The following is a 15,064-nucleotide window of genomic DNA, read 5'->3' as shown; positions in this document are numbered from 1 at the left end:
AAATCACACATCTGTTGAACTGTGCCTGCAGTCCATTTTTTTTCTTTATATCTTTGTCAGATATCCCTCGAACTACGGATCCCTCAAACTACCAAGGCTGGTCCCAACAAATTCGAGCTATCCGTGTACTGTGTGTAAAGTAGAAACACATTTCTGTGTGGGCTTTACTGAATCAAAAAGAGTCGAATTAGGGCACAAAAAATTAAAATTTGCAGTTTCCAACGAGCCTCAAGCTTTGAAAGTCACCAAACTTTGGTGTCTGATTGCATTAATTTTTCCTCTGAAACCAAGTGACAACCACCTCCTTCAATCGCAAATATCTCTACTTCTATTCAAGATAAATGAGTATTTCTTTCATCGAAGGCAAGGCAAATTTAACAAGCTTTAAGACGAAATCAAACTTCTTTTAAAAAAAAATAAAGTGTTCAACTGGTCTTGCAACTGCATAAAGGTCATGAGCGAGCGGGACACATTAAACATTTTTAGTTGGTAAGAAATTTTGAATTTTGCCCTCGTCGCTGCCAAAGCCTAGTACTCTCATCGATTTTTAGACCATCAAGAGATTTCTAACAAGAAGTGCAACTTTTCACACGGACACACGGGACCTCCGAGATTTTTCGCCTTTGTTCGAGAAGCCTAGTGTAGATCTTTCCTACCAGAAGATCAGGGGTGTGGCTGAAAGACAGCAGTAAGATTAGTAAAAAGGAACCAAGGAGTAGCAGAAGAAAGGCTCCGTGCAGAAAGAGTCAGGAGCCCTGAGGAAGGGGCAAAGGGGGTGAGGGGGTGGGGGCAGAAAGTGGAGATGAAAGCAGACAACAGAACATTGCTAGAGCAGTCAGTAAAGCAGTTGAAAGAAGACAAATTCAGAGACGAAAACTTTTAGGCCACTACCCGGATTCGAACCCGGGACCTTTGAATGAGAGGCAAACACCATAACCCGTAGGCTACGAGAGCCCCACCAACGTCCGATTCCACCATGTCATTGCAATGCATGATATCAGCTGATGGGAGGACATCGGATGGATATGGCTGACAAAATAAGGACCACTGAAAACCATTTCATTTTGAGAAAGAACAATCACATTTGATAAAAGATACCAAGGCAATGACAAAGGAAAGTATAGTATTATTTAGTGTATTCCAGGGACACATTTATTTTTATGTAAAAGTAGTTCTTTAACGAATGCCAGCGCTCTCTTAAAATTATATATCCACCAAAATGCCCCCCCCCCAAAAAAAAACAACAACAATCCCCTAACAAAACAACAAACCATCACAATCATACCACCAGAGCTTGTTACAGTTACAGCTTACAGAAGTGAGGTTAGTTTTATTCCCAACTCATAAAATTAGCCTGCTGTACACACTATTCGTTTTTCTTGCACCCATCACATGCCACAGCATCAGTCAGGGAAACCAAAGCCTAAGTCGTTAACTTCCGCTGTAACTGTAAGCTCAGTCAGTACACTGCACAACTTCACTTCCATGTCAGTAGCATTTGTAATCATGTGCAATGCAGTGTACTATACTATAGTGCTCAGGCTAGTCTGTCAAACTTTCATCAAAATGCACCTCGAAAGAAGAGAATCTTCCATGGCATGGCTTTCTTTTGTGCAAAGAATGAAACATGTAATAATCGTTCTTGGTTGACAATTTGCCGTGACAAGGCACAAGGGGTAACAGGGAGGCACAGTGACAACAACAGTAACAGTAGCCCTCTTCTTGCCTAGTCTAGACGTCAAGATCCAGCAGGGCAGGTCATTTCAATTTGGCCTTTCAATTTAGGCCTACTAAATTACTACCACAAACGCTTACCACTTTATATGTTTTGCATTTCAAGGCAAAATGATACTACCCTCCATACTACAAGCCCTTCCATCGATAAACTTACAACACAGTAAGCAATTATATTAGTATTTAAATAAAATAGCAAGGACTAGATAGGAGCATACCACTGTGTACGGAAGTTTGTTTGAATTCCGTAGACACAAAAAGGTCAGAGGTTATGATTATATAAACCTGGATAAGACTATTGGGATCAATATTGAATAGATTGTATCTTCAAATCACATTTATAAATCTTACAAATTTATTATTAGCTATCATATTCATTCATGTTTATATTTTAAAAATTAGATTTAAAAAATTGTATCTCTGTATTTTTAACCATAGACGTAAGATTTTTACACAGAATGGAAACATGACAGATTTGTCTCTGCTTCAGTTTCGAATCTATTGTTTTTGTTAGTTTAACAAAATTCTTTACCTTTCAAAATTTTACTATCATAATTGCCATTAACTACTGATACATATTATATTGTTAGGATAAATACATAATTTTTGTACGACTTTCATAAACTGCGAAACTGAGGAAACTGTATTATCTCGGTTGAGTAAAATCCACTTCCGGTTGAGATTGAGAAGAATGTTTGTACTTGTTTACTCTATAAAAGTTGCTATTTATCTCACGAGTAGACTCACTACTGATTGAAATAGCTTGTAGATGTTTTCAGTGAGTAAAAGATAGCGTGTTTTAAATTTCTGTAAACTTTAAGTGTTACGTACATGTCTACGGTTTGAAAAAAACAGCTTTTCAGGCATCGTTGTTATAGACGCTAATCTCTGACTCTGACTATCTTCTGTCTCTTCACTTCACTTCTCCCACTCCTTCATTTAGATCTTTGCATTTGATCTAATCGTTGGTAAAATATTATGTCCAATTCGAGTGTCGGAGATACTCTCTGGGACTCTACCATTGACCCTCATTCGTATGCTTATAACTAATGCACTACCAGCTAGTAACAGAATTTAACTGACTGGATACACTTTCACTTGGCAAGATGTGAAGATGCTGGCGAAATCAGTGGAACTGCTTGGGCCTCAATATTTCGCTATTTAGCAGATTTCTGCTACCGCCATTTCCTCCGCTAAACTCTGCTACTGTGACAGCGGGCCAATCAGAAAGAGAGTTGCTTGGAGCAGAGTGACTGCCAGACCCGGGGAATTACCAGGCAATTTGAAAAAAAAATCGCTGAGACCTGGGAAAATAAAAGATCTCGAATATTTGAACATCAAATCCAATAATGTCTTTAAGTTCATTTTTTCCAGTCGCGATTGTGATATTAATTAGGCTATTCTTGGCCTGAGAGTACGTTTCACGCGAACAGACGGCTATGGCGGCAAGCGGAAGTGTATGTGACACCGAAGCTCGACCAGAAAATTAAGGTCTACCTTCTCTTTCATTACCACCCTGAAATTTGTCAGTAATAGTCCGATGACGCACCATTTGTAACATGCAAGTTCGGCATTACAATCGTGGTGTTGCCATTAAAATAAATCAATATTCCTCACTGTACTGCCACTTGTGGGGGCTAAAAAAAAAGAAAAGAAAATTTTATACAATCTAAGCGTCTTGTCGGGTTCGAGGAGCGAGCGATGTGAAGTACAGGACTCCGGAAATGGGTGGGGGGGGGGGGGGGGGGGGGGCGGCGTGAAATTGATTTTTTAAAAAGAATACTCTTGGGGATGGGGGAGGGCTGTATTCAACACCAGACTGAGGGAACTGGAAGCAAATTTTTTTAGAATTTTGACTAACAGCTTTCTTCAAAGTAAGGTGCGTGTTGGTGCAGGTCTTGTGTGAAATCGGGAACCATCATAAATTGTAAGAGTGTTATTGAACTTTCGGGCCTAGACGTTTCATTGAATGGGTGACCGTAAATTATCTCTATATTTTAGCTTTCTGTTCGAAATTGGCAGGGGGTTCTCATGGCCTAGGGGTTAAGGTGTTGGCCTCTCATTCAAAAGGTCCCGGGTTCGAATCTGGGTAGTAACCGAATAATTTTCTTCTCTAAAATTGTCTCCTTTCACCTCCTTTCCTGCTCTCTAGTAATATTCTGTCGTCTGCTTTCATCTCCTCTTTCTGCCCCCACCCCCTCACCTCCTTTGCCCCCTCCTCTGGGCTCCTGACTCTTTCTGCAGCCTTTCTACTGCTACTCCTTGACTCCTTCTTACAGCTGTCTTTCTGCCACACCCCTGATCTTCTGGTAGGAAAGATCTACACCTTGCCTTCTCGGACAAGGACGAAAAATCTCGGAGGGCCCGTGTGCAAGTTGCGCACGTTAAAGATCCCTTGGTGGTCTAACATCGATAAGAGTAGGCTTCGGCCGCCACCCAGGCAAAATTCAAAATTTCCTACCATCTAAAAATATTAGGTGTGTCCCGCGCGCTCATATGACCTTATGCAGTTGCGAGCGCCGTAAAAACACTTTTTTTAAAAAATAAATAAATTCGCAGATTTTAAGTGTCACTGCATCTTGCCCTTCCTAAGTTCTTACACCTCTCACACCAAATAGGTCTACTTGGGCTGTTCAAGTTATTACTCTACTTTCAGTTTGAGTTTTAATTTTTGTTTTTAACTGTTATTATATATGAATCATGACGCCCAGACTGGTTCACGACGGTCGTATATTCTGGTTCTAGGCCTTTTCTCAGACTGAAAACAAGATTCATTTTCATAAAGTTTATATGCAGGCTGATGATGAAAGGTAAATATAAATTTAAGTCGCACGAAACCCCAGTGCGCAACCTCTTTCTGTACATAATCAAGATTGCAAATATTTTTTAAGTGACTCTTACTTGGAATTATCTTCCAAACCCTCAAATTGATGTGAGATATATAACCTTGCTATAAATTCATGGTTTTTATTTCAGCTTTTTGGGGTTCAACAGTACGTGAATAATGGGTGTTTCACGAAAATGGGCTTCTGTCGCGATCACCCGGAAAGTTCCTCCTTTTTTAAAAGTCTGAGTTGAGACCCATGAACTGTCACTTTCGCTTGTAAAAATGACACTGACTTTAGTTAGTTTGCCTCCCATCTACTTTGACTTTTATAATTTTAACTTGGTCTTCATTATAGATCTAGAGATTAAAAGGTTATTCTATTTTCTGGAGGCTGTTTGCAAGCTTAACCCTGTTGATGCTATGACAATGGATATGATCTCTATGCGAATGAGTCAGAGCTACTCTGTAGATGTTCGTCTACTGAAGCCAGTTTAATTGTCAGACAGGAAGCCTGTCGCCAGTGGTTTCTCTGCGCTTTCTCACTCTTCAACCTTTTTTTTTTTTACCAAAGACAGTGTAAACTAAGGAATTTTTTAAAAGACATTGTTTACAGAAATTTTTCTTAACTTTTCATGGTCACATAATTCTGAAAAAGCTTTCAACACTCGGCCATTTGCCTAATGTTCTGTGATCAGTCCTTTTTATGACTCCAGTCAGTCTACGCTGTTCAAACTCAGTAATATAGGCACATGTACCAGCATTGTTAACCCCCGTCCACCGGTTGCCAGGTTTATGTTCCCTGTAAGTGTATTTTGGCACTTCGTTTTTCCCTCCGATCCCGCATCAGTCCGGTCCCTGGCTCTAGCACGCTGAGCATCATCCATGTTGTGATGACTTGGTCCCGTATTCATGCAGCTCAAGTGTGTGTGTCGGTCTGCTTGAGTTTACTGTGTGCATTTGTGGCCAACTTCTAGAACTGCCTGCGTTGGTTCGAAACGAAGCGTGCATGATATCTTATTCAAAATACGCCAAGTTGGTAGCTCTAGATGTTCGTCCAATGAAATTAGAACGAGTAGGCCCACTTACACGGGAGGAGCTTGAAAGGATAGCGAGGAAACAAGACTTCCATTTTTCTATAAAATCTTTCAAATGAGATTGATTTTATATAAAAAATGATACCTGAAAAAAATAAGCTTATTTTGATTGTTTTGAATACCATTGTGGAGGTAAAAAAAAAATTTGAGAGCAAAACATTCTGAAATGGACCTATTTCCTTTCGAACCTTAGATCATTTGTAGCAACAAGAGTGCCTGAAAGATTATTCGAATGGGCGTAACTACCCGTAAAGACTTATCAACTTATGAGAGGGGGTTGTTCATGTGTTCGTAACACTTAATAGAGAAAACTAAATAATATAGAGCGTTATTTTCATCATCGATTAACACCCCCACCCCCACTGTATTCACGGCGAAAACTCACGTTTTCAGGGCAGCTCGCTGTACACTAACAGTACATGCTGAGTGACGTCAACACATCAGTGGCCCGCCGGGAACGTCTGTGGTATAAAGTTACTTATAAAATTCGCATCTTGGCACAGACGCAGAACAGGAGTTAAACATTACACTTATTAGTGGTTTATTAGAATGAGATGAGTTTTACACTGACATACTTTTTCTTCTACAAAAAGCTTTCACTTTTAGATGCCTTTTGAGCCCTTTTGTGTCTCAAGGCTCATCTCTTTTTTTTTTTGTATTCATGTCACATCATCTTTACATCAATGTTTGAGCTGTTTTCTGTCCTGTTATGTCAGTCCTTCATTTCTTGATTTTTGTGTAAGTTTAACAAGCATTGTAACTTTTGATATGGGCAGATGGCAGATAATCTGGGGCATTAGAGTGAAACATTCCCTTTACCTCTAAATGAATTCTCAGTTGTTTTTTTCATGAAAAGGGGTGACAATCTATTAGCAAGTACCACCAATGAAGAGGCTGTGTGTATCCTCTATTCCTCTTTTCCCTCACCCCAGCCGGACAAGAGTTCTATAATTAGCATTTGATTAAGTTCCCCACTTACCCTAATCTAATGTAGTCTTCTGAGAAGTGCGAGAAGTATGATTATGACCTGGAATTGTGTGCTTTGTTCAGGGCATGTGTGTATTTAAGTACACTATTGTATCTGATTCGAGACTTGATTTGCCTGGGACAACGTCATATCATTGGTACAGTATCAATTATTTCTTCAGACTATCATAATTGTATTTAAATTTTTAAACTCTTTAATATTATGTAGAGATACGTTGATGTTTTATTATTATTATAATTTTATCAGTTGCTATGAGTTTCTTATTTTTTGTTTCTAAATAAAAATTATATCTTTCTGTTTTCAAGGAAGTCCTAGTATTTTGAATTCTGACACCATGCAAGAAGTGAATGTAAAGGTTGCTGTACGGGTAAGTGTCAGTTGAAAATGATGGTGAACTATTTACTGATCTAAACTGCGTGTTGAATAAAAATATGTGTATCTTTTACTGAGGCCAATTTTGAGACTTCTGGTGGCAATATTTGTTAAGAAGTGAACTTTTGACACAATATTATTTATTAAATTATATTATGACCTGGATGTGCTTGTGCTTGAAAGTTTTTGATTTCCTTTGTTAAAAATGTGAGAAATTTAAAAAAAATTGATAGCTGTTTCCACTTATTATTGCAGAGATATGGTTTAGAATTGTGTAGCATATCATTGTCATACAGTAGACGTATAACAGCTATGGTTGTAAGGTGTGAGTTAACTTTCGATTGTATCATTGCTGCTTGCTGTTTTTAAATCTTAGTCTCTTACAGATGGTTTTTTTATTTTTAAAAGCTAACTTTGTTTGTCAAATTAATTGAAATAAAGAATTCAGCTCTTGATTGTTTAGAAGTTAGAAATTCATTCAAGAATTTTTCTGAACAGGTTCGCCCACTGCTACCAAAAGAGAAACTAGGTGGGGAGCAGATGTGTGTGAGGAGTGGCTCTAGTCCAAATCAGCTGATATTAGGATCAGACAGATCATTTACTTTTGACCATGTGTTCCATAATAAATCGCAGCAGGTGAGTTGCTTTCTATTTTTTATTTTTTTTTGCAACTTGTTTTTTCTTTATGTAGTGTGTTATCAAACGGAGAATTACAATTAAGGTTAGTTTCAATAAAATGAGCCTAATCCTGAAAAATAGAAACATCTCAATGACTACCAAAATGAAAGTTCTGAAATGCTATGTATGGTCAACCCTTCTATATGGCTGTGAATGCTGGACAATCACTAAAGACAGTGAAAATAAAATAAAAGCATCAGAAATGTGGTTTCTTTGGAGACTTTTAAGAATATTGGGGAAGGAAAAGAAATCAAATGAGGTAGTGTTTGATGAAACCCACATGGAACACTCACTGTTAAAAACGATCATGAAACGGCAAATGCAGTTTTTGGGACGCTTGAATAGACATAAGGGTCTTGAACATCTTGCTCTCACTGGCAAAATTGAAGACAAATGAGGCAGGGGTAGGCCCTGAACAAATGGATAACAGGGAAAGATCAGGGAAAGATAGCTTTTTTAAGAGCATCCGAGCAAAGGAATGAATTGAGAACCATGATCGCCGATGTCTGTCACAGATCTGGCACTTGATGATGATGAGTATGTTGACCGCTGCTATCCAGTGAACTCTGAATCTCTATGGATTACCTGCTAGGGGCTAACTTATCTCTTTGCAGTCAATTGACGCAATAATGCGCTGGTGAAATTTATCCGTTCCGGTCTGTGCCAGGCCCGAGAAGTCCGTTGTAGTCACTCTCCTGGGTGGGTGACCAGATGGGGTATTTTATACTGCAGGCTGTGTGACTGGAAAGTGTTAATTAAGATCTACCACAGTCATCTTTACTTTTGTAATTGTCAGGTGCATAATATACTGAGTGAAGCAAAATGTTTATACAGAAGTTAGGGAAGAATGTCTGTTGGCATCTAAAGCATTCCCCAATTATATTATATGTGGCACGATGTGGTAGAATCTGGCGCTCGTCAATTTTTGGGCATATGGAGTTACTGGTATCATCTTAAAGGGTGTTCATTTGCCTTGCTTTCAATTAAAAGAATATCCATCTATCTTGAATAGAAGTCGGGATATTTGCGATTGAAGGAGGTCGGGGTTGCCTGCTTTCAGAGGTAAAATTGGCGAGAAAATGGCCGGCATTGGTGAATTCCATAGCTCAAGAGTCTTTGGAAACTGAAAAATAAAATTTTTCGTGCTTTAATCAATGTTTTCCCATAAAATCCACACATAAAAGTATTTTTGAATGGACAATCAAGGTGTTGAGTCGAAAAGAAAAATAAATTTCAAACTGGCCGAAAAATGCTGATTTCTTGGATTTCTTTATGTTGATGAGCACCTGATTTCACCACATGCCTCACATATATAAAATGGAGCCATCCGCTACTTTTTTGTTTGAATCTAAGGGCACTGTTCCTTTACCTATCATTTGAAAGTACTTAGTGTTTATGATTTGAAAGGATTTGTGTTTTCAATTGAATGTTTTCCTCTTGTGCTCGTACAAGCTGAGGCAAATAATTTCAGCCTTTCTGACCTGTAACCAGTGGTGTGTTTTTCTTTCTCTCTCAGGATGAAATCTTCGGTTTGTGCGTCAAACCCTTGGTTCACAGCCTGTTTGACGGATACAATGCCACAGTCTTCGCTTATGGCCAGACGGTAAGGACAGGAAGATGGAGATTTTCAAGGCTTGGGTTATCATATTGTTTTATACTGCATTTTGTAAAATAATAGGGTTTTGATCTACAGTGTCAGCCTTATAGAAGAGAATAACTTTTTCAGTCGATCAAATAATGTAAACTTGACTTTAACTATTGGTCACCATGGTTGATAAAAATTGCAATGCGTTGAATATGGAGTATATTCAGTTTGGTATATATGGGAATTTTAAAGGACTGTGGAGACATGGGATATTGTTTTAGTAGTAAATAATGGTTATGTATAATGTACCTGCTTATCCTTGCTTTCCACTAGGGCTCCGGCAAGACATACACCATTGGAGGTGGAGATATCACGACTCTGACTGAAGAAGAGTATGGCATCATTCCACGTGCCCTGGTTCACATGTTTCAAAAGATGGAGGTAACTTATTCTTTCATGGCAAGGGTAGTAGGGTGTAATGATCAAGTAAAATATGCTTCTTCGAAATCTTTTCTGTTTTACGTCTACCCTTTTAAAACCCAGCAAATCATAGCCGATATCCAGTTTACTTGATGACTTCAACAACCATATGCGTGTATCTTTTATATGTTGTCTTCTACTGTCAAGTTTGATTATTTGGTATGAAAAGTTACAAGTTGATACTGAATAGACTTCATTTTTAGCACTTTTTTGTCGTTGCTTATTAGCAGGCTTTCCAACTGTCTCAATTTTCTTGGGATGAAAACTGTGGAATTTGAGAGCTTTATCACCATACACTATGCCAAAACCAATCTCTCTTGATGAAATTTTGTTTGGTGTTACAGTATCTGATGTTACAATGTTGGGTGAAGAAGTTGGCGGGCTTGCATTTGTGTTTTCTCTCTAGGTATTTTCTTTTTTTTTTCACCTTCTTTAAATGACTATTTTTGTTGTTGATGTATATCTGAATTTTCTGATCAAACTTGCTGTTGTGCTTGTAGGAGGACAAGAAAAAGTCTTACACGGTTGCTGTGTCGTATATTGAAATCTACATGGAGGAACTACGGGACCTGCTGGACCTTGAGACATCCTCCAAGGACCTACACGTGCGGGAAGACAGTAAAGGCAACACAGGTAAGATCAACGCCGTTGATAGTCTAGTGGTTTGGCTAACGGACTCCTAATCATGAGGTTGCGGGTTCGGGTGGGGGGGGGGGGGGGGTGAGCCACAAGCTCATTATTATGTTCTTTGAGAAAAACTCTTTACACAAATTTTCCTCACTTCACCCAGGTGGGAATGGGTTCCGAGTAGCCATAGACAGTGAAAGATTTTGTCAGTGAGTGTTTTGGCGCCTATAAATAGCAACTTACACCGAATGCTTCCCAGGAAGTTGAGATTGTTTCACATGTTATCAGGTCTGCTGGGTTAATAATATAGATATGTATATATATATATTATATATATATATATATATATATATATATAATAGCACTTGCTGTTGAGCGGGAATTTGCGCTATACAAATGATATCTATCATTGTGTGCTGGAACCATCTGCACTCATACTCCAAAAATGTCGTCACTGGTCTTTATGAAGGTGTCTTATGGCTTTCAAATTAAAGTTCTTTCAGAGGATGGGTGGCGGGTGTTCTGGTGTGGTTGGCTCTTTCTGCTCTATCGTCCTCATCTCTCTTCCTTTTATTGTACGTTACTGTCTAGTAACACATCTAATCTTCGGAACTTATATGATATTTTTGTGTTGCTAGTGCTGTTAAACTCTTTATGAAAATTTAACCCCCCACCCCCACCCCAAAAATAAGAAACAAGAACAACTACAAAAACTAACTAAAGTTCTTTCAGATTAATCTTTAATCCCACTCTTTGTTAAACAGGATATGTCACTGCCTAAAAGCAATGTCGTGCATGCTTTTTTTTATATATATCTTGCCATCTTCGCACTAAGTAATGTTTTGTTCTTGTATCTTAAATAAAAGTGATCGTTATTTACAAACAATCTTTGTGTAAGACGGGGCTGTGAATGAATGTTTCAGAAGATCCACTTTTTTAGAATTGAAAAATTTCTGCAGCTGGGGTATTGCATACCAGTATATGTCCTCACAGTCCGTTATCATGTCAGAATTGTTTTTCTTCACTTTTCAGTTATTGTCGGAGCTCGAGAGGTTCAGTGTGAGAGTCTTGATGAAGTTATGTCCCTTCTGGAGTCTGGTTCGACCGCCAGGCACACTGGGTCAACACAGATGAATGAACAGTCGAGCCGGTCTCATTCCATCTTTACAGTGGTTATCGGTAGGTTAGACAACCTCATCATCATCATCTTTCTGTCTGTCTCTTTGTCTCTCTCTCTCTGTCTCTGCCTCTCTCTCTCTCTCTCTCTCTCTCTCTCTCTCTCTCTCTTTCTGTGTCTCTGCCTCTCTCTCTCTCTCTCTCTTTCTCTCTCTCTCTCTCTCTCTCTCTCTCTCTCTCTCTCTCTCTCTCTCTCTCTCTCTCTCTTTATCTTTCCTTTCTTTCTCTCTCTTTCCTCTCTGTATGTCTGTCTGTCTGTCTGTCTGTCTGTCTCTCTGTCTGTCTGTCTGTCTGTCTGTCTCTCTCTCTCTCTCTCTCTCTCTCTCTCTCTCTCTCTCTCTCTCTCTCTCTCTCTCTCTCTCTCTCTCTCTCTCTCTCTCTCTCTCTCTCTCCCTCTCTTTATCTCTCCCTCTCTCTATCTCTCCCTCATTCTTTATCACTTTCACTTTCTCTCTTTCTCCATTCCTCTTCCTCTCTCTCTGTCTTTCCCTTCTTCCCTTGCTGTCTGTCTAAAACACACATAATATACTTCCCCTACCACTTAAGACTTTGTAGTAATGTAAGCATTAGACAGTAGCATTATGCTGGCAATTGGCAGAAATGGAATCGCAGTGAGTGGTCACTGAATGCTCCTGAAAGGTTGTTAGACTTTATATCCCTCAGGGGCACTGAGATAAAACAGTGGGATGACTTTATGAGTCAAGGCTCTTTCAGAAGGGAATTTGACGGTAAATCGTCACTGAATTTAATTTTTTAGTTTCATCCTTTGTAAACTTTTTTGTTTATTAATTTTACGTCGATAAATGTGTAAGTGTTGTGTGTAATAGATAAGATTTTTGAAGCAGTAGCTCCAAGTAATTAAAAGTCACAATAAACTGTCAAAGGTCTGAGATATGATGTTAACATGTTTCTCCTCTTCCTCCTCCTTGGTGCCCCTCTCTTCAGTGGTGCCTTTCAAATTCCTTCAATGTTTATTTTATGATGATAAATGTGTGATTATTGATGTTTGTGTAATAAGTAGAATTTTTTAAGCTGTAGCTTCAAGTAACTTAAAGTCACAGCAACCTGTCAATGGTCTGAATTATGATGTCAACATGCACTCTCTATTCTTCTTCCTCCTCCTCCTTCTCCTTGGTGCAGAAGTTGTTACTTTAGAATTCCTTTACTAAAAAAAAGACTGAGTATTGTGGGAAGCAGGGTTCCCCTGAGAGAGATTTGCACGATTTTAAATGAGGAAAGAAAGAATCCTGAGGACAAATATTCTTGATTGTAGTTTTAAGGGGTATTAACTGACTTGTGAGAGTTTTTGCATTTATTTCAGGCCAGAAGTGGTCAGAGGCTGACGCAGGGACAGAGAAAAGGGCGAGCACTCCAGGTGATGGTGGCCTGGAACCACAGGATGAGCAAGGTCGGTATGAGGGATCTTGTATCTTGGATGCTTTTGAACGAAAGAAAATTTTATTTTTAACTTCAACAATAAAGTAAAACCAAGCCGTGCTGTGAACTAAAGCAAAAACAACCCACTTGAGTCCCATGCGCTCATATGACCTTATGTAGTTGCGAACGCGAAAAATTCCTAACAAACCAAGAAGGGAAACAAAATACCCTGCATGAGCTAGGTGCTAAGTCAATTGGACTGATAAGGTGACAGGCGTGATGTGTCTCCCCCCCCCTCCCCCACCACACACACACACACACACTCTCATGCTCACCTTATATTTTAGGTTCAATTCCTTTTATATACCTAGTATATAATGGACTCAAGATGTGTTAAATATTTGCTCTTATGACTTCAGTTCTGTTCATAATGTGTGGCTTATTTCTCAGAAATCGGCCACTACATGAGTGGAAAATTCAGCTTTGTGGACCTGGCTGGCTCAGAGCGTGCACACAAGACGGGAAACATTGGAGACAGATTCAAAGGTGAGAAAATACAATTTTTCTTTTTTAAAATGTAAGTTTTAATATTTAGTTGATTTTTTTGTGGATTGAAAGTTTTCTGTTTTTGATTAAACTTATTTAAAATCCTGGGTTTTCATGTTTTGTTCATTTTATGATGAGACTGGATTCCTGCCATTTAAAAGGAAACTTGGAAAGCCGTTGATTTCATCGAACTCATATCTGAATTGAATTGTTGAAGTGTATTTACTCACATACATAAAACTCTTGGAACATAAAAAGGACACCTGAAGAAGCAGAAGAGAAAAGAGTTTTTACTGTTTTGTTTTCTTTCAATCTCAGAATCTATTCACATCAACTCTGGTCTCCTGTCTGTGGGGAATGTGATCAGTGCCCTGGGAGATGGTAAGAAGAAATCCATGCACATTCCTTACAGAGACTCCAAGATCACTCGCTTGCTGAAGGTTGGTAGTATCCTGTTTTGTTCTAGTATAATAGTGATTATAATATCAAGATAATATCAAAATTAGTTTATAGAGAGTCTGTCCCAATGTGGTTCTTGGCACTTAAAGTTGTCCACAATAAATACAAAATTGGTAATTTTATTATACATACAACAGGGATAAATAGTACTCAGTGAGAATTTTCTGGCTGCTTGCTATGGGCGAAATTTTTTGGTTCAATATTATCTCTTACATTTAATGTTAAACGTAGAATTATGCAAGGCTTGTCTTTATTTCTGCTTGTGCCTGTGCACTGAAAAATTTTCAGGCTTTTTTGTCACCAGGCACCCTTATCCCTGATATAACATTCTGTGAATATATGCAACTACATGCACTTGCCTGTGGTTTAAGAATATGAATTCCCAGTCCTTTGACGTCACTCAGTGAGTGTTTTTTTTTTCCATTCCATCATGTCAACAGGATTCTCTTGGTGGTAATGCCAAAACTCTCATGATCTGTTGTATCAGCCCAGCCTCGTCAAATTTTGATGAAAGTTTGAATTCCCTCAAATATGCCAATAGGGTGAGTTGTTGTGTGTAGTAGGATAGGCACAATTAGGTAGTGTTCTTCTTTGCAGTTGGAAAGATATTTAAAATGTGTTTGCCTTTGTTGGTGGTGGCATATCATACGTATCAACTTATTTCCTTATCTTCAGTCTCTAGAATAATTTTCAGGTCTTGAAAATTGAATTTTGGTTTTACACAATGAAGAGAAGGTTTATAAGACTGAGTAAATTACATATTGTAGTTTTTTTCTGGTGGTGCTCACTTCTTGGGTGTCTGTGATTGTTAATACTAGTCAAAGGAATCCTTTGTATCTGGTTTCTGGTGAAGACTGCTTCTCAAGAAGTGATGCAAGATGGAATTTGTTTTGTGTAGCCTAAATCACAAATATCACTTAACCAGTAGACCATTGTCATTGGAATAAAAAATAATTTAGGAACTTTGGTATGGTGGTGACAATTTGTGATCCAAGAGTAAATAAGCACTGCAGTTTTATCATCAGAGGTTTTTATTCACAGGCGAAGAACATCAAGAACAAGCCGATCATCAACAGGGACATCCAGTCCATCCGATTTGAGGAAATGCAGTGTGAGATTAA

The 15,064-nt window shown here is 38.6% G+C and overlaps 1 protein-coding gene across 3 annotated transcripts in view; it reads left to right on the top strand.

Moving 5' to 3' along the window:
• The first annotated feature begins 2,416 nt into the window (after nt 1–2,416).
• Nucleotides 2,417–15,064, top strand: part of LOC101856807 (kinesin-like protein KIF27) — a 45,469-nt gene continuing 32,821 nt past the window's right edge. For 2 of the 3 annotated variants that reach the window (XM_035970050.1, XM_035970049.1), the window contains exons 1-12: nt 2,417–2,512; nt 6,949–7,010; nt 7,514–7,651; nt 9,210–9,296; nt 9,612–9,719; nt 10,259–10,391; nt 11,418–11,564; nt 12,883–12,969; nt 13,389–13,484; nt 13,803–13,924; nt 14,384–14,485; nt 14,985–15,064. The exon at nt 14,985–15,064 is cut by the window's right edge and continues 1 nt beyond it. In XM_035970050.1, the coding sequence (XP_035825943.1) occupies nt 6,978–7,010; nt 7,514–7,651; nt 9,210–9,296; nt 9,612–9,719; nt 10,259–10,391; nt 11,418–11,564; nt 12,883–12,969; nt 13,389–13,484; nt 13,803–13,924; nt 14,384–14,485; nt 14,985–15,064 (1,133 nt within the window). In that variant the 5' untranslated portion in view covers nt 2,417–2,512; nt 6,949–6,977. Of the gene's footprint in view, nt 2,513–4,400; nt 7,011–7,513; nt 7,652–9,209; nt 9,297–9,611; nt 9,720–10,258; nt 10,392–11,417; nt 11,565–12,882; nt 12,970–13,388; nt 13,485–13,802; nt 13,925–14,383; nt 14,486–14,984 lie in introns of those variants that run through there. The other variant, XM_013083146.2, reaches the window with a different exon arrangement.

This window comes from Aplysia californica, unplaced genomic scaffold (assembly GCF_000002075.1).
Source record: "Aplysia californica isolate F4 #8 unplaced genomic scaffold, AplCal3.0 scaffold00214, whole genome shotgun sequence".
Classification (NCBI taxonomy): Eukaryota; Metazoa; Mollusca; class Gastropoda; order Aplysiida; family Aplysiidae; genus Aplysia; species Aplysia californica.
The sequence above is the reverse complement of the archived record's forward strand: the minus strand, read 5'-3'. Positions and strand labels throughout refer to the sequence as shown.